Genomic DNA, 19,624 nt, shown 5'->3' with positions numbered 1-19,624 from the left:
AAGGCACCCACCACCACACCTAGCTAATTTTTGTATTTTTAGTAGAGATGGAGTTTCACCACGTTGGCCAGTCTGGTTTTAAACTCTTGACCTCATGTTATCTGCCCACCTCGGCCTCCCAAAGTGCTGGGATTATAGGCATGAGCCACCATGCCCAGCCATTTTTTTTTTTTTTTTTTTTGAGACAGTCTCACTCTGTTGCCCAGGCTGGAATATAGTGGTGTGATGTTGGCTCACTGCAAACTCTGCCTCACAGGTTCAAGCAATTATCCTGCCTCAGCCTCCCGAATAGCTGGAATTACGGCATGCAGCACCATGCCTGGCTAATTTCTGTATTTTTAGTAGAGACGGGATTTCACTATGTTGATCAGGCTGGTCTTGAACTGCTGACCTCAAGTGATCCGCCCGCCTCCGCCTCCCATAGTGCTGGGATTATAGGTGTGAGTCACTGCGCCTGGCCTACCTTTTTATTTTTATTTTTTTGAGACAGGGTCTCCCTTTGTCGCCCAGGCTGGAATGCAGTGGCGCAAACAGGACTCACTGCAGCCTCAACCTCCAGGCTCAAACAATATTGTATCTCAGCCCCTCGAGCAGTTGAGACTACAGGAACGGACCACGATGTCCAGCTAATTTTTTAGTTTTTTGTAGAGATAGGGGTCTCACGATATTGCCTAGACTGGTCTTGAACTCCTTGGTTTAAGCAATCCTCTCGCCTTGGCCTCCCAAAGTGCTAGGATTACAGGCGTGAGTCACTGTAGCCCACTATGAATTACCTTTAATTTAAGGGTAATTTAATTATAAATTAATAAAATTAAGTTGTTACAGTTTGAGGCACATAGAATGAAATGCACAAATCTGTAAGTATATACCTTGGTGAATTTTAACATATGTATATCCACTCTTGCATAACTACCATATAAACAGCTGTTTGGATTTTTATTTATTTTTTTAGATGGCGTCTCACTTTGTCTCCCAGGCTGGAGTGCAATGGCACAATCTCGGCTCACTGCAAGCTCCGCCTCCCGGGTTCACGCCATTCTCCTGCCTCAGCCTCCTGAGTAGCTGGGACTACAGGCGCCTGCCACCACGCCCAGCTAATTTTTTATATTTTCAGTAGAGATGGGGTTTCACTGTGTTAGCCAGGATGGTCTCGATCTCCTGACCTCGTGATCCACCCGCCTCAGCCTCCCAAAGTGCTGGGATTATAGGCATGAGCCACCACTCCCGGCCAAGAAATGCTGAAGATCAAGGCTGCGGGATGCTCCCTACTGAATGGGAAAACTGTCCTTGGTTCCACATAGGCTGTAGACACAGCCTTTCTGCCAGCAACTGTTCCTGCAAGGAACTTTAGCTCAACTGAACATACTGTCACATGGTTCCTTGAAGGGGTACAGCACTGATTTCAGTTGCATTATAAAAGATTGAGTGGTGCTTTTGACTATTAGTTTATGTCAACACTTGAAAACATGGTGAGCCCGTTTTTTTGTTTGTTTGTTTGTTTTAGATGGAGTTTCACCCTGTCACCCAGGTTGGAACGCAATGGTACGATCTCGGCTCACTACAACCTCCTCCTCCCAAGTTCAAGCAATTTTCCTGCCTCAGCCTTCCGAGTAGCTGGGATTACAGGCACACGTCCCATGCCCAGCTAATTTTTGTATTTTTAGTAGAGACGGGGTTTCACCATGTTGGCCGGGCTGGTCTCGAACTCCTGACCCCATGATCCACCCGCCTCAGCCTCCCAAAGTGCTAGGATTACAGGTGTCAGCCACTGCACCTGACTGGATTTTTAAATTGGTGAATTAATATACTCTTTCAACGTTGGCCAGTTTTGGCCAGGTGCCATAGCTCACGCCTGTGATCTCAGCACTTGGGAAAGCCAAGGGAAGATCACTTGAGGCCAAGAGTTCGAGACTAGCCTGGGCAACATAGCAAGACCCCAACTCTATGAAAAACAAAAATAAATAAAATTAGCCAGGCATAGTGGCCTATACCTGTAGTCCCACCTATGCAGGTAGATCATTTGAGCCCGGGAATTTGAGGCTGCAGTGAGTTATGATCATGCCACTGCATGCTAGCCTGGGTGACAGAGTGAGACTCTGTCTCTTAAAAAAGGTTTTTAATTAAAAAAAAAAAGAAAAATGACAGGGCATGGTGGCTCACGCCTGTAATCCCAGCACTGTGAGAGGTCAAGGCAGTTGCATTACCCAAGGTCAGGAGTTTGAGATCACCCTGGCCAACATGGCAAAATCCCATCTCTACTAAAAATACAAAAAAAATTAGCCAGGCATGGTGGAGCACACCTGTAATCCCAGCTACTTGGGAAGCTGAGGAAGGAGAATCGCTTGAACCTGGGAGGTGGAGGTTGCAGTGAGCCAAGATCGCACCACCACACTCCAGCCTCCATGACAGGAGCAAGACTCCATCTCAAAAAAAAGGACAAAAAAACTTTGGGCTGAGTACAGTGGCTCATGCCTGTAATCCTAGTACTTTGGGAGGCTGAGGCAGGAGGATCACTTGAGCCCAGGAGTTCAAGAGCAACCTGTGCAACACAGCAAGACCCTGTCTCTATTTTTGGGGGGTTTTTTTTGAGACGTAGACTCACCCTGTCATCCAGGCTGGAATGCAGTGGCGCGACCTCGGCTCACTGCAACCTCTGCCTCCCGGGTTCAAGCGATTCTCGTGCCTCAGCCTCCCAAGTAGCATGCACCTCCACATCCAGCTAATTGTTGTATTTTTAATAGGGACAGGGTTTCACCGTGTTGGCCAGGCTGGTCTCGAACTCCTGACCTCAAGTGATTCGCCCATCTCAGCCTCCCAAAGTGCTGGGATTATAGGCGTGAGCCACCCCACCCAGCCAACCCTGTCTCTATTTAAAAAAAAAAAAAAAAAAAAAAAAAAAACCTTCTGCCAGTTTTATCTCAACTAACAAGCAAATGATACTCTATTCTCTCTCACCAAATGCTGAGGAATTTCTTAGGTTAAGTAGCATGTTATCCAAGTGTTCAAGAATTTAAAATGAGGCTGGGTGTGGTGGCTCACGCCTGTAATCCCAGCACTTTGGGAGGCTGAGACGGGTAGATCACAAGGTCAGGAGTTTGAGACCAGCCTGGCCAACATGGTGAAATCCCATCTCTACTAAAAAAACAAAAATTAGCCAGGTGTGGTGGCGGACGCCTGTAATCCCAGCTACTCGGGAGATCGAGGCAGGAGAATTGCTTGAACCTGGGAGGCAGAGTTTGCAGTGAGCTGAGATTGCATCACTGCACTCCAGCCTGGGCAACAGAACAAGACTCTGTCTCGGAAAAAAAAACAAAAAAAAAAACCAAAGAATTTAAAATGAAATGACAGCTTGCAAGGCAGGCTGTGTGCTAAAGAGGTTATCCCATACTGGCAACTCCAGGGCTGGCTTCATATTCAGTGAGACTGCCAATAACTAACCCCCAGCAGAAATGATAGACTCAGTTCCAAAGGGAAAGACTTCGGGAGTCTCAACATACACAAGGGAGTTCCAACAGCCAGGTAGCCGAATCAGGCAGCAGTCACAAAGTCAAGGCCTCAAACAGGCTTTGAGAAACAGTATGCATGTGAGCTCGTGGAGAACTAACACTCAACCAGACTGGCTTTCTGCTCTGCATGTGGGTCTGTAATCTCCGTAGGACTGGGACCACAGTAACTCACTCCATGGAGCAACAAGACTAACCTCATGCTTCTTTAACAGTCTCTTCTCCAACTTCTTGTTACATTTGCAGGTCACCTAGCATAAGAAGTGAGAATCAATAAATTGGCTTTGTGACAATATGCTCATTTGCTATTGCACAATAGCAAACAAAATACATTTATGAACAACAGCAAGTGTAACACATGTATAAACATTTGGGTACTTGGTGGCTCACCTGACAGTGTTCTGCAGCCATGTGAGTCTCCATGTCAGATTTGGGAAATGGTTCCTTGCAGATAGGACACATACCAATGTTCCTTTGACAGTGGATCTCATGGATGGTAAAGTTAAACACAGGAATTTCTTTTTTGCTACAGAAATAGAACAAAGAAAAAGGCAAGCATTACTGACTAATCTATGCCTTTTCTTGCACAGTGGCATCACATGGAAATCTGTCCTGTCCAATCTTTAGTCTCCATTATTTATCTTTAGTGAATACCTAGCCTACAAACTCATGATTATTACCAATCCTGCTTTTCAAGAACTAAATCCTGGCCGGGCGCGGTGGCTCACACCTGTAATCCCAGCACTCTGGGAAACCGAGGCAGGCGGATCACCTAAGGTCAGCTGTTCGAGACCAACCTGGCCAATATTGTGAAACCCCGTCTCTACTAAAAATACAAAAATTAGCCAGGCGTGATGGCAGGCACCTGTAATCCCAGCTACTCGGGAGGCTGAGGCAGGAGAATCACTTGAACCTGGGACGCAGAAGTTACTGTAAAAAAAAAAAAAAAAAAAAAAACTGGCCAGGCGCAGTGGCTCACACCTGTAATCCCAGCACTTTGAGGGGCCGAGGAGGGCGGATCACCTGAGGTCGGGAGTTCAAGACCAACCTGACCAAATGCAGAAATCCTGTCTCTACTAAAAATACAAAATTAGCCAGGTGTGGTGGCACATGCCTGTAATCTCAGCTACTCAGGGGGCTGAGTCAGGAGAATCGCTTGAACCGGGGAGGCGGAGGTTGCAGTGAGCCTAGATCGTGCCATTGCACTCCAGCCTAGGCAACAGGAGTGAAACTCTGTCTCAAAAAAAAAAAAAACTAAACTAAACTAAACTAAATCCTGTCCAGGTGCAGTGGCTCACACCTGTAATCCCAGCACATTGAGAGGCTGAGGCAGGTGGATCACTAGAAGTTAGGAGTTCAAGACCAGCCTAGCCAACATGGTGAAACCCCGCTTCTACCAAAAATATAAAAAATTAATGGGGTGTGGTGGCGGGCGCCTGTAACCCCAACTACTTGGGCAGCTGAAGCAGGAGAATCACTTGAACCCAGGAGGCGGAGGTTGCAGAAAGTTGAGATTGTGCCACTGCACTCCAGCCTGGGCAACAGCAAGATTCCATATCAAAAAAAAAAAAAGAACTAAATCCTGAAGGCTGACTCTTCTGTGCAACATTCTGAGTTACCAGTGCTATGTACTACTACCTCTAAAAGCTCAGCCTTACTTTCTCAAAGTCAGAGCTGATCACAACATGAAGTCAGATGCCAAAAAGAGTGGAGCTAGGCTATTCCAAAACCGTCCATGTCCCAAAGCAGAGTGATATGCTCCAGGATTATTTTATTTTATTTTATTTTTGTTTGTTTGGTTTTTTTTTGTTTTTTGAGACGGAGTCTCGCTCTGTCGCCCAGGCTGGAGTGCAGTGGCGCGATCTCGGCTCACTGCAAGCTCCACCTCCTGGGTTTACGCCATTCTCCTGCCTCAGCCTCCTGAGTAGCTGGGACTACAGGCGCCCGCCACCGCGCCCGGCTAATTTTTTGTATTTTTAGTAGAGACGGGGTTTCACCGTGGTCTCGATCTCCTGACCTTGTGATCCGCCCGCCTCGGCCTCCCAAAGTGCTGGGATTACAGGCGTGAGCCACCGCGCCCGGCCTAGGATTATTTTAAAACAGAAAACAAACCAAAACAACAATAAAAACAAGTGAAAAAATACCCTACCACTGATTTTTCCTCAGTTTTAAGTAGTTAAATTTCATTGGCTTTTATTCCATGAAAAGTCAAACCAAAAGGAGAAGATGCTAGCTTTGGGATAGTCAAAGGGGAAGGGGAAATTGTCTCCTGTATGCCTCACATGCCTTTCAAAGCAGGCTGGATGCTTCCTGACTACAGGAACATGCTCTCTGGCTGGGTTGGTAGAAACTTCACTTCAAAGCTGCACAAAAATCAAATCCTGAACCCTTTCCTCCACCAGTCTGGTCTCTCCACTTAATTTTCCCATTCTCACTTAGTTTAGTGGTCCAAAGAACATATCTAAGCTACACAAATTAAGGAAGTAAAGTGATAATCTTACATGAAAGAATAAGACCATTTAAACATGAAAAGATTAGACACACACTCGAACTAAAGGTACATTCTATTCAAAGGCCTTACTTTTACTTATTTGGATAGGACCATTGTAAAATTCCAATTTGACCAGCTAAAGACATTAAAGAAGGTACCTATAACAATAATTCAGAAAAATAAAATACGGAACAGGATCAATACAGATAGTCATAAAACACATTATTTAAGATCATATTTTGCCTCTGAAGCTGAATACTAGAAGAACTCTCTCCCACACTAAATAATAGTTTATTTCTCTTTTAATAACCTTTAATATTCAGACATTGTCTAAAAAACATTTCGAAGTAGAATAAATGATGTGCCTCCAGCTTATAGTCATTCTTCCAAACTGAAAGACCAAGACACCAAGGCAGTGCAATTCATTTTCATCCAATGGTGGAATTATCAAGCTGGGGACCCCAAGGCAGCTCTCAAAGCGGCACTGGAAGGTGACAGAACAATCAACCGTGAGAGATGGGAAGAAAACTCAAATGGATAAAGAGGTAAATTACTGACAGATTTAACTTCCCATATTTCTCTCAAATTTCTAGCTTTCTAAGGAAACTACTCATTTTGAATTAATTTAGTTAAAATAATAAATCCCAACTTTTTAAAGATGTTGTGAAACTAATAGTTTAATACATTACTGGTGGTAGAATAAACTATCTAAAAACAGTCTGAAAATGCATTTCTAGGACCATAAAATTATATACTCTGTAACACAATAATCCTCCTCTTGGGATTATGTATGAATATTTTCATTAGAGTATCATAGAATGGTAAAAAATGAAAGTCATTAAAAATACCTAAGCAAGAAAGGAATATCTAAGTTACATATAGTACACCAACAAAGTGAAAGAAGCAATGTTATATTGTGATTGCAAATCATGTATGTACAAATGCCATGAAAATTAAAGCCAGCTGGCCGGGCGCGGTGGCTCAAGCCTGTAATCCCAGCACTTTGGGAGGCCGAGGCGGGTGGATCACGAGGTCAGGAGATCGAGACTATCCTGGCTAACATGGTGAAACCCCGTCTCTACTAAAAATACAAAAAAAAAAACTAGCCAGGCGTGGTGGCGGGCGCCTGTAGTCTCAGCTACTTGGGAGGCTGAGGCGGGAGAATGGCGTGAACCCGGGAGGCGGAGCTTGCAGTGAGCCGAGATCACGCCACTGCACTCCAGCCTGGGAGACACAGCGAGACTCCGTCTCAAAAAAAAAAAAAAAAAAAAAGAAAATTAAAGCCAGCAATTACTGCTTAGGGTGTAGAAAACCTGGGTTCCTTTTTCATAATTTTGGCAATAATTTTATTTTAATGGCAAATATGGAGACACTAAATGTCTAGCATTTACTTTACAAGGCTGTTCAGGATAACTTGTCGACATACTACATACACAAGGCCCCTAAAACTTTAGAATTAAAACAAAAAATATTAAGGACCACACCATCATAATATGAAAAAGCAAGAATCGAAAGCAGCTGTCAGGTAAGACCACAAAGCATTTACTAGTCCACATATTCACCTCTTAGGAAATGCTAAAATAAGATATTTGCAACAATTATATAAAATAGTTGCCTGCTGTTTTTTTCTTTTAAAATTTAACTGCCAACATATTCCTACCAAACATTCCAACCAGATGAAGTACTAATATGCTTTCTTCCTACCTTCAGATAAAATGAAGATGTTTTAAGTGAGATAAATGGGCGCACAATTCCGTATCCAGATAAAACTGCTAAAAGTCTCAAGGAAGGGCTAGCAAATTAGAGGTGAAATTTCATTTAGATATAAATAGCTGAAAGGCAAACCAAAGCTTCCAGGAAAATTCCCAAGAGCTTTCCAAACACTAAACACAAACAACCAGAAATTAATTCTTTACAGGTTTAGTCAGCCTTCTATGCTAATTTGCTTTTTTCTTTAATTTCTTTGGCTTTGAATAGCCTTGTTTTTCACTAGCTTTCCATTAACTCACCCTTTAACTCTCTTAGCATAGTTATTTATATATTGTCCTAGGCTTGAGATTCCTCCTAATTGGAGTAGACTGATAAAACAGGTGTATCTTAACTAACGCTAAAAACCAGTGTGTCTGTTTTCTTATGTTTCAGTAGCTATACATATAAAATTCAAAAAAACCTAAAATAGCTTATGAAATGGTAGAAAGTGATAGTGGCATAGCAGAAATACCCTACAATATGGCAAGACACCTTCAATGAGATGAAATCTTAATTCCAAGCAGGTAAAGAATATTGTAACCAGCTCTTGCTCTAATTATATCCTAATTCTGCCAAAGTTAGGCTGAGAAGAAAGAAAAAGACAACAACGACAACAAAAATGTTATTTGACTCAAATATTCTACCAATGAGTCAAACTATTTTTGTTATTCCACATCTCTTTCTACCACAGTTTGCTAAGGTAAACATAGCACATTGTGAAAGAAGTACCCAGTGAAGGAAAATAAAGTAATAAACATAGCAGACAGTTCTGCTTTGCTTTTTTTGTCAGCTTACAGTAAGAGCACTTGTATAGCACCAAGATACCAAGTTAAGTTCTTAGGAAATCCCCAACAGGAACCAGCTGATTACTAACTTTACAACTAGTTTCATTTCATCAGGAAAAAGATGCTCTTTCTTGTAATTCATGTGGGTTATAAACACCAAAATAAAAAGCTTAACATTCAAGACTGTGTCAGTCTTCACTAAGAGTTTTTAAATCAGGAAATGGTAGTGATTAAGCTTGACTGTCCTCATTCCACTAACATTTCTTAGATTTAATGTCTTACCAGTTGTCACACAGTCGAGTTTCCTGGTCATCTAGAAATTCAGCCATCTTTAGCTCTTCCTGAAAACCACAAAGGAAGACATGAACTTTCTCTTTCATTTCTGCTTTCAAGATGACATGCAAAAAACAAAATAAAAAACTAGTATACAGAAAATGTCACCCAAACCTGCATGTTAAAGCATTTTATTCAATATCCAGCCCCTTGAGATTTTCTTATTTTAAAATTATCAATTTAAAATAATTTTATTGGATAACAGACTTTTAAAAAATAAAAATAATAAAATAAAATACTTTTACTAGGCTGGGGACAGTGGCTCATGCCTATAATCTCATGCCTATAATCAGTACTTTGGGAGGCCGAGGCGGGCGGATCACTTGAGCCCAGGAGTTCAAGACCAACCTGGCCACAACCTGGGGAAACCTCACGTCTACAAAAAATACAAAAAAAAAAAAATTACCCAGGCATGGTGATGTGTGCCTGTAGTCCCAGCTACTCAAGAGGCTGAGGCAGGAGGAATGCGCAAGAGGAATGCTTAAGCCCAGGAGTTCAAGGCTGCGGAGAGCCATGATCATGCCACTGCACTCCAGCCTGGGTGACAGAGTGAGACCCTTTCTCAAAAATAATAATAATATCCTGGCCAGGTGCGGTGGCTCACACCTATAATCCCAGCACTTAGGGAGGCCGAGGCAGGCAGATCACAAGGTCAGGAGATCAAAACCATCCTAGCCAACATGGTGAAACCCCATCTCTACTAAAAATACAAAAATTAGCTGGGCGAGGTGGCGCGTGCCTGTAATCCCAACTACTCTCGAGGCTGAGGCAGGAGAATCGCTTTAACCAGGGAGTAAGAAGTTGCAGTGAGTGGAGTTCGTGCCACTGCACTCCAGCCTGGCGACAGAGTGAGACTCTGTCTCAAAAATAAATAAATAAATAAAAATAAAATAACATCCCTCAGAGATTTCATCCAATTACCCTAAAAGCATCATAAATAACAATAGTAAAATTATCAAATACAGGAAATTAACACTAATACAATACTAGTAACTAATCTATAGAATTTATTCAAATTTCACCAACAAGCCAGGCACAGCGGCTCATGCCTGTAATCCCAGAACTTTGGGAGGCTAAGCTAGGAGGATCGCTTGAACTCAGGAGTTTAAGATCAGCCTGGGCAATATGGTGAAACCCCTTCTCTACAAACAATTTAAAAATTAGCCAGACGTGGTGGCGCACACCTGTGGTCCCAGCCACTCAGAAGGCTGAGATGGGAAGATCACTTAAGCCCAGGAGGTCAAGGCTGCAGTGAGCAGTGATTGTATCACCGCACCCTAGCCTGGGTGACAAAGTGAGACCCTGTCTCCAAAAAAAAAAAAAAAAATCACCATCCCACCCTTTTTCTGGTCCAGCATTCAATCTAGGATCACACATTGCATTTAGCAGTTACTTGTACTTAATTTCCTTTGATCTGGGAGAGTTCTTCAGTCTTTCCTTCTCTTTCATGACCTTGTTAAGCATACTGGCTTCTTTTTTTTTTTTTTTTAAACAGAGTCTCGCTCTGTTGCCTAGGCTGGAGTGCAGTGGTGTGATCTCGGCTCACTGCAACCTCCACCGCAGCCCCCCGAGTAGCTGGGACCACAGGTATGTGCCACCATGCCCAGCTAATTTTTGTATTTTCAGTAGAGACGGGGTTTCACCATGTTGAGCAGGATGGTCTTGAAGTCCTGACCTCAGATAATCCACCAGCCTTGGCCTCCCAAAGTGCTAGGATTACAGGTGTGAGCCACCATGCCCAGCCAGCTATTTTATATAATGTCCTTCAGTTTGGGTTTGTCTGATATTTTCTCATGATTAAATTCAGGTTACACATTTTTGGCAAGAACACCATAGAAATCATGTTATGCCACTTTGGGAGGCCGAGACGGGCGGATCACGAGGTCAGGAGATCGAGACCATCCTGGCGAACACGGTGAAACCCCGTCTCTACTAAAAAAATACAAAAAACTAGCCGGGCGAGGTGGCGGGCGCCTGTAGTCCCAGCTACACAGGAGGCTGAGGCAGGAGAATGGCGTAAACCCAGGAGGCGGAGCTTGCAGTGAGCTGAGATCCGGCCACTGCGCTCCAGCCCCGGCGACAGAGCGAGACTCCGTCTCAAAAAAAAAAAAAAAAAAAAAAAAAAGAAATCATGTTATGCTCGTCTCAGTGCCTTATATCAGAAGGTACATGATGTCAACAGTCTTATTTTACTATTGATGTAAACCATGATCACATAGTTGATATGGTGTCTGCCAAATTTCTTCACTATAAAGTTTCTCCTGCTTTTTAAACAAGATGTCAATGCAGAAAGCAAAGCACTGGCAACTTTACTACCATTGTTTAGTTTAGATTATTCCTTTCCATGATACAAAAATGGTCTTAAATCCTGCCCCCAATAGGGTTCTTTAATGGTTTTGGCATTATCAAGTGAGTTGCCACTTTTCAAAACATGTATTTAGTCATTTGTTCAACAAGCTTAATTAGGACAATACTTTGGGGCTGGGCCCGGTGGCTCACGCCTGTAACCCCAGCACTTTGGGAGGCCGAGGTGGGCGGATCACTTGAGGTCAGGAGTTCGAGACCAGCCTGGCCAACATGGCGAAACACCTCTCTACTAAAAATGCAAAAATTAACCGGGTGCCTGTAGTCCCAGCTACTAGGGAGGCTGAAGCAGAACTGCTTGAACCCGGGAGGTGGAGGTTGCAGTAAGCCAGGATCGCACCACTGCACTCCAGCCTGGGCAAAAGAGTGAGACTCTGTCTCGAAAAAATAAAAATTAAAAAAAAAAAGGACAATACTGTAGGCCAGGTGCAGTGTCTCACACCTGTAATCCCAGCGCTCTGGAAGGCTGAGGTGGGTAGATCACTTAAGCTCAGGAGTCGAAGGCCAGCCAGGAAACATAGTAAGACCTTGTCTCTATAAAAAATAAGCAGCTGGTGTGGTGGCTCACCCCTATAATCCCAGCACTTTGGGAGGCCGAGACGGGCGGATCACAAGGTCAGGAGATCGAGACCATCCTGGCTAACACAGTGAAACCCGCTCTCTACTAAAAAATACAAAAAATTAGCCGGGCGTGGTGGCGGGCGCCTGTGGTCCCAGCTACTCGGGAAGCTGAGGCAGGAGAATGGCATGAATCCGGGAGGCAGAGCTTGCAGTGAGCTGAGATCACGCCACTGCCCTCCAGCCTGGGCAACAGAGCGAGACTCTGTCTCAAAAAAAAAAGGCAAAAAATTAGGTGGGTGTGGTGGCACATGCCTGTAATCTCAGCTACTTGGGAGGCTGGGGTGGGAGGATGAGGTAGTCTCCAGCTACTTGGGAGGCTTGAGCCCAGGAGGTCAAGGCTACAGTGAGTGAGTTGTGATCACACCACTGCACTCCAGCCTGGGTGACAAAGTGAGACCCTGTCTCAAAGAAAAAGAAGACCATACTGTGTGCCACTGTGCCCTGGCACTAAAAATACTTTACAAAATAAGGAAATATAGTATCTGATAAAGCGATTTAGTGGTAGAGAAAAACAATAAGCAAAAAAATACATATAACTTAAGGTGAGTATTGTGATGGAAAAGTATACAGACAAATAAATGGGGGTGGAGTAGAGGCAAATCTACTTTAGGTAGATAAGAGTGATCAGGGAAGAACTTTCTAGGCAGACGACATTTAAACTAAGAACTGAAGTACAAGAGCCAACCATGAAAAGACAAAGATGGAGGATGGGAATGGGGGAAAATCCATCCAGGCAGTGGGAAGGGCAAAAGGCCTAAAAGCAATGAAAGAGAAAGTAAAGGCAGACCTGGAAAAACATAATAAAAAAGGGGAATGACTCAAGGTCTTGTCATATAAGACAGAAAGAATATTGGATTAGATTCCAAGCTCAATGGTAAACACTGAAGGGCTTTAAACCAGGGAATGACATAATTCAAGATACCCACTCTGGGCTGGGCGCGGCAGTCACGCCTGTAATCCCAGCACTTTGGGAGGGCGAGGTGGGCGGATCACTGGAGGTCTGGGGTTCGAGACCAGCCTGGCCAACATGGCAAAACCAAGTCTCTACTAAAAATACAAAAATTAGCTGGGCGTGGTGACGGGCGCCTGTATGCCAGCTACTCAGGAGGCTGAGGCAAGAGAATCACTTAAACCCAGGAGGCAGAGGTTGCATTGAGCTGAGATCTCGCCACTGCACTCCAACCTGAACAACAGAAGGTGATTCCATTTAAAAAAAAAAAAAAAAAAGATATTCACTCTCACGAAATGGCAACTAAGGAGGGCTGTCCGACTGATTTCAGGTGTGCTCTATTCCAGACCACTAAATGGCCAACTCTAAGGCCAGAGCTCAGATGTGGCAGGTGCTTGCTTTTCTAGATGCAAGGAGACTGGGGGTGGCCTGCAGGGTCCCCCTCTGGGGGTCAAGTTCTGGCTGGTTCTGCCAGATTTAACCTCTCTGGGCCTCAGATTCTTCAGGCAGAAGACTGACAATACTTCAAACGATCAAGGAAACGAGCGAATGCACGGAAGAGTCGAGGCACAGAAAAAAGTCTTCAAGCTTATAAGAAGCCCGTTGGGCGTCGGCTAGATCTCTCTGGTCCGCAGAGGGGACCGTCCCTCTGCCCGAGGCAGCGTAGCTTCCACTGCCGGGTCCAGATACCCCAAGGTAGTTTCCAATCGCCCCCTTCCCCAGCAAGGTCGGTGATGGGGAGTGAAGAAGTAAGCGGCTTCTCAAATAATAGCAGTTGCCAAACGCTTACCGGGAAAATCTTTTAATCCCGACTACAATCCTAAGAGGTGAAAGTCTTGGTCCCCACTTTAGAGGCTGCGAAAGCGGAAGGCCACCTGAGTTTTCCGCAGCACCAGCGGGTCGGAGTGCGGGCTCGGACTCGGGTCCTTCGGCCTCGAGGCCGCATTAGGCCACTCGCGACCCCCCAGGCCGGCAGCTCGAGGCTCGGGCTCTAGGCCCAGGCCGGCATTGAGCCCAGCTCCGCCCGGGACGCGGTGGCCACAGAGGCGCTGTGGACGACGCCCGCTTCCCGGCTCCCCAGACCAACCTAGGCCGCGAAGGGGGCGGCGTCGCCGGGGGCTGCCAAGGCGCCGGTTCCCTGAGGAGAAAGCGCGGCCTCCTCCAGTCGCCAGAGATGCCGCCGCGCGGGCATCCTCTCCTCACAGTCGCTACCCCGGGCCCAGAGACCCCACGCCCACACACCCCTCCCTTGGGATGCCGGACCCTTCCTAAACTGGAGGCCTCAGGGAATCTCCAGCCGCGTGCCGCCGCTACACCTCACCAGGGACGAGAGGAGAAACGTTGAGTTGACACACTAGCTGCAGACACGGAGCCTCCTCTGTCAGACCCCGCACTGAACAACGGCCCTCAGAGCTGCCTCACCACTTCCGCCCATCGCGGAGGAGCGCTCCCATTGGTCAGAGGCTGCTCCAGCTGTCGACCCATTGGATAACACCGTTGTCGCTCCCAGGGCCCCGCCTTCTGCGCGTCGATTGGCTCCCCGGAGGCCCACGGGGGCGTGTCCCTGGAAGCCCTGGCCCCTGCACATCTGGAACCAGAGGCACGGAGCTGAGCTGTGAGCCTGTTGCTGAGTTTAACAACTGTCCCCGACACAGGCTAATAATATTTGCATGAATAATTCTGTACAAACATTACTAATATGCCTAATATATTGAGATAATTAATGGTATTTGTTCTTTTCTCATGAGCCATTAATACTTATTAGTCATTCTTGTTGCTATGATAATGCCCTTGTGCAAGACTTCTGCAGGGCTGTGACCATATTTGAGCACTTTACTTTTTTGCAGTGGAAGAGTGAACCTGAGATGCAGGTTTGAGAGCTAGTTTCTCCACTTGCTGCCTGAATGGATTCCCTGAGCTTCTCTTACCTCGTGTATAATAAAGGAGAGAATAATTATGTAAGTATAATTACCAAGCACATATTACAAACAATACAGCCATTTAAAATTATGATTCCATTGCAGATTATAATTGCAAAATATGGAGGGCAAGGCGGGTGGATCTCTTGAGCTCAGGAATTAGAGACCAGCCTGGGCAATATAGTGAGACCGTATCTCTACAAAAAAAATACAAAAATTAGCCAGGCGTGGTGGCATGCACCTGTAGTTCCACCTCCTTGGGAGGCTGAGGTGGAAGGATCCCTCGAGTCTAGGAGGCAGAGGCTGGAGTGAGCCCTGATCATGCCACTGCACTCCAGCCTGGGGGAACAGAGCAAGACCCTGTCTCAAAAATAATATAATGTAATATAATATAATATAATATAATATAATATAATATAATATAATAGCAAAATGTTCATAAGCTAGTACTAAGCAAGAAAAGCATCTAATGGGCGCGGTGGCTCACGCCTGTAATCCCAACACTTTGGGAGGCCGAGGCTGGTGGATCACCTGAGGTCAGGAGTTCCAGATCAGCCTGGCCAACATGGTGAAACCCCATCTCTACTAAAAATACAAAAATTAGCTGGCTGTGGTGGCAGGCGCCTATAATCCCAGCTACTTGGGAGGCTGAGACAGGAGAATCCCTTCAACCCAGGAGGTAGAGGTTGCAGTGAGCCGAGATTGAGCCACTGCACTCCAGCCTGGGCAACAAAATCAAAACTCCGTCTCAAAGCAATATTTATAACAAAATAAAATATTTAGTTTAAATATGCAGTATAATTTGTGCGATTCCAAACATATAAAGTTCAAAACCAGGGAAAACTAACCTAAAGTGCAAGAGAAGTAAGTAACTGGTTCCATTCAGAGGGTATATAGCCTGCAAGGGGATATGAGAAAGATTTTCTAGAAATATTTATATCTTGATCTGCAAAGTGATTAACACAGATGTATTAATTAGTAAATAGTTATTAAGCTACACACCTATGTCTTAAGCACTTTACATTGTATGTTAAAACTTACTGGAGTTCAAAAGAAAGCACAATCATTAAAGATTAAAAAACAATCAGAAAAAATGTGTATTAATATGAATTAAGCATATTAATATATTAAGTATATATAAAGAAAAAAGGAACCATATAGTGTGTTCTCTTATGAATAAGGTGTTTTAACTCAGCATAATGTTTTTGAGGTTTATCCATGCTGTTGATAATATCAAGCCTATTCCTTTTCAGTGCCAAGTAGCACAGCACATGGATATGCCACAATTTATACTGACAAACATTAGAACTGGTTCTAGTTTTTGGCCAGGCGTGGTGGCTCACAATCCCAGCACTTTGGTAGGTCGAGGCGGGTGGATCGCCTGAGCTCAGGACTTCCAGACCAGCCTGGGCAACATAATAAAATCCTGTCTCTACAAAAAATACAAAAAGTTAGCCACTGGTGGTGGCTCATGCGTGTAGTCCCAGCTACTTGGGAGGCTAAGGTGAGAAGATTGCTTGAGCCTGAGAGGTGGAGGTTTCAGTGAGCTAAGATGGCACCACTGCACTCCAGTCTGGGTGACAGAGTGAGACTCCGCCTCAAAAAAAAAAAAATTGATTCTAGTTTAAGCAGTAGTAAACATTCTTGTGCAAGTCTTTGGGGATATATGTTTTATTTCTCTCAGATAAATACTTGGAAGTGGGATTGCTGGATCATATGGTAAGTCTATGTTTTAACTTTAGAAACTGCCAAACTGTTTTCCAAAGTGATTGTGCCACTAAGCGTTCCCAACAGCGGTGTAGGAGAGTTTCAGTTGCTCCGCATAGTCATCCACTTGGTATAAACACATTTTGAATAAATAAACAGGAGAATGGCAGTCCTGTCTCCTGGGAACAGCTGTCTTCCCTTGCCTGAGTGACCCAGAAGCTCCTCTAAATTCATAGTTCACAGTGGGAGGAGAAAACAAGGTCCAGGGTAGCAAAGAATGAACTGGAAATAATGATAAGCTCAAATTTCACTTAACCCCTGGGGCGCCTTATTTTCACTGGCCTAAATCCAACAGCAGAAATCAAAAAAGTTTAGGAGCATTTTATTCCTGACCAAAAAAGGCAGGCAAGGCAGGGTGATTACAGTGGCAGCAGAAAGGATTTAGATTAGGTTAGAGGAAGAGCTGCGTCTTGGTTTACCAGGAGTCACCTGTATGAGAGGATTAGATGGAGTTCCCCCCAACCTCCTTGCACCAGAATCTTTAAAGGGCTCGTTAGAAATTTATTTTTTTTTATTTATTTACTTATTTTTTGTTTTTTTGAGACAAAGTCCCACTCTCTCGCCCAGGCTGGAGTGCAGTGGCGCGATCTCGGCTCACTGCAACCTCCGCCTGCTGGGTTCAAGCAATTCTCCTGCCTCAGGCTCCCGAGTAGCTGGGACTGTAGGCACCTACCACCACACCTGGCTATTTTTTTGCATTTTTAGTAGAGATGGGGTTTCGCCATGTCGGTCAGGCTGGTCTTGAACTCCTGACCTCAAATGATCCTCCTGCCTTGGCCTCCCAAAGTGCTAGGATTACAGGCATGAGCCACTGCGCCCAGCCGGCTTGTTAGAAATTTATATGTCTGCTCAAGGTCAACCTCCTCACTATCCCAATTCCCTAGTATCCCAACCTCATCCCCCAAAACTCACTAAATTAACTGAATCTGGATTTCTGGTGTCATGGCCTAAATGGCACTTCTGGGCTCTGGCAGATTTAGCATTCACTGCAGTGGAATTTTGATAAAGCCCAAAGGGAGAGGTGTTGCCCTACCCTTCCCAGCTCAGCCCTACTCAGAGCCCTGCCAGGCTTGGGGAGAGAAATTCCTCTCCTCTAGCCAAAGCTGTGACTACCTAGTCTGAGAAGCCAACCCGACTCCTCTATTCCCCAACATGCCTCCATCCCTGTTTTAAACCGTCCTCTGCCTCCCACAGGCTCAGCCCCTGCTCAAGGGCTAGGGATCTTCCCTGACAGTATGCAGCTTTTCCTCATTCTAGCTGCCAACCTATTCCCTTCCTCCCACTTTTACTTCCCAGCAAGCAGCTGCTTAGAGTCAGATTCCTGGCCCCATGCCTAGCCCGGACACATGGAAGGCACTCAATTTCTACTTGCAGAATTACTTCAAGGTGCTGCTTTACAATAAACTCTTCTTTTTTTTTTTTTTTGAAACAGAATCTCGGCTGGGTGCAGTGGCTCACACCTGTAATCCCAACACTTTGGGAAGCCAAGGCAGGCAGATCACCTGAGGTAGGGAGTTCGAGACCAGCCTGACCAACATGAAGAAACCCCATCTCTACTACAAATACAAAATAAGCCAGGTGTGGTAGTGCGTGCCTGTAATCCCAGCTACTCGGGAGGCTGAGGTGGGAGAATCACTTGAATCTGGGAGGTGGTGATTGCGTTGAGCCGAGATCACGCCATTGTACTCTAGCCTAGGCAACAAGAGCGAAACTGTCTCAAAAAAAAAAAAAAAAAAAAAAAGGAAGGAAAAAGAAACAGAATCTCTTGTTCTGTCACCCAGCCTTCAGTACAGTGGTGCGATCTCGGCTCACTGCAACCTCTACCTCCTGGGTTCAAGCAATTTTCCCACCTCAGCCTCCCAAGTAGCTGGGATTACAGGCATGCACCACCACACTCAGCTAATTTTTGTATTTTTAGTAAAGATGGGGTTTCACCATGTTGGTCAGGCCAGTCTCAAACTCCTGATCTCAGGTGTTCCACCTCGGCCTCCCAAAGTGCTGGGATTACAGGTGTAAGCCACCGTGCCCAGCCTACAATAAACATTTAAAGGTGTTTTTTTGTTTTGTTTTTGGCCAAAACCAAATCTGTTTTCATCAAATTGGGTTTTCATCAAACTGGGTTCCTTTCTACTCTCTAGCATTCCATCCTTTGCACTTCTCTCAGCCCTTCCCTAGCTCCCTCTGTCTTTTGAGGCCCCTTCCTGTTGATCTTCCTGGCACTTTTTTGGGTGCATCAAGAGGCAACTTTGGCAGTGAGTCCCTTGCTCCCTGGCGTCCCAACAAGCACCCAATCCCAAATACCTTCTCCTTCTCTGCCCATCTTCTCAGACACCTCTGGTAGGAAACTATTATTTTGTTTTGTTTCAAGTTTGACTGGGGTAAAAGTACACACCATAAAGTGCATAAATCTTAAGTATATTGTGTAAGGACTTTTTAAATAACAGTAACAGTTTTATCAAAGGTACAATTCACATATCAGACAATTCATCCATTTAAAGTGGACCTGGCATGGTAGCTTACACCTGTAATCCCAGCACTTTGGGAGGCTGGGGCAGGAGGATCCCTTGAGCGCAGGAGTTCAAGATCAGCCTGGGCAACATAGGGAGAACTCGTCTCTACTCAAAGTGATATCAATTAACTGGGCATTAGTGTGTGCACCTGTAGTCTTAGGTGTTCGGAAGGCTGAGGTGAGAAGATTAATGGAGCCCAGGATTTTAAGGCTGCAGTGAGCTATGGTCACACCACTGCACTCCAGCCTGGATAACAGACTTTTACCTCTAAAAAAAAAAAAAATTGTTTTTGGCTGGGCGTGGTGGCTCATACCTGTAATCCCAGCACTTTGGGAGGCCAAGGCGGGTGAATCACTTGAGGTCAGGAGTTTGAGACCAGCCTGGCCAACATGGTGAAACCCCGCCTCTACTAAAAATACAAAAATTAGCCAGGCATTGTGTCGTATGCCTGTAATTCCAGATACAGGGATTTGGGAGGCTGAGGCAGGAGAAACACTGGAGCCTGGGAGGCGGAGGTTGCAATGAGCAGAGATTGCGCCACTGTACTCCAGCCTGGGTGACAGAGCGAGACTCCGTCTCAAAAAAAAAAAAAAAAAATAGCCAGATGAGGTGGCAGGCACCTGTAATCCCAGC

The 19,624-nt window shown here is 45.1% G+C and overlaps 1 protein-coding gene across 3 annotated transcripts in view; it reads right to left on the bottom strand.

The window, feature by feature from the left end:
* TRAFD1 (TRAF-type zinc finger domain containing 1) overlaps positions 1-14,250 on the bottom strand; it is a 31,327-nt gene extending 17,077 nt beyond the window's left edge. Inside the window, exons 1-4 of one of the 3 annotated variants that reach the window (XM_050749753.1) lie at positions 13,586-14,250; positions 8,811-8,869; positions 3,894-4,029; positions 3,701-3,754 (exon numbers count right to left, since the gene is read on the bottom strand). In XM_050749753.1, coding sequence (XP_050605710.1) covers positions 3,701-3,754; positions 3,894-4,029; positions 8,811-8,857 — 237 coding nt within the window. In that variant the 5' untranslated portion in view covers positions 8,858-8,869; positions 13,586-14,250. The remainder of the gene's footprint in view (positions 1-3,700; positions 3,755-3,893; positions 4,030-8,810; positions 8,870-13,585) is intronic. The other 2 variants (XM_050749754.1, XM_050749752.1) reach the window with 2 other exon arrangements.
* Between the last annotated feature and the right edge of the window lie 5,374 nt (positions 14,251-19,624).

The sequence above is a fragment of the Macaca thibetana genome, chromosome 11 (genome assembly GCF_024542745.1).
Source record: "Macaca thibetana thibetana isolate TM-01 chromosome 11, ASM2454274v1, whole genome shotgun sequence".
Taxonomy (NCBI): Eukaryota; Metazoa; Chordata; class Mammalia; order Primates; family Cercopithecidae; genus Macaca; species Macaca thibetana.
The sequence above is the reverse complement of the archived record's forward strand: the minus strand, read 5'-3'. Positions and strand labels throughout refer to the sequence as shown.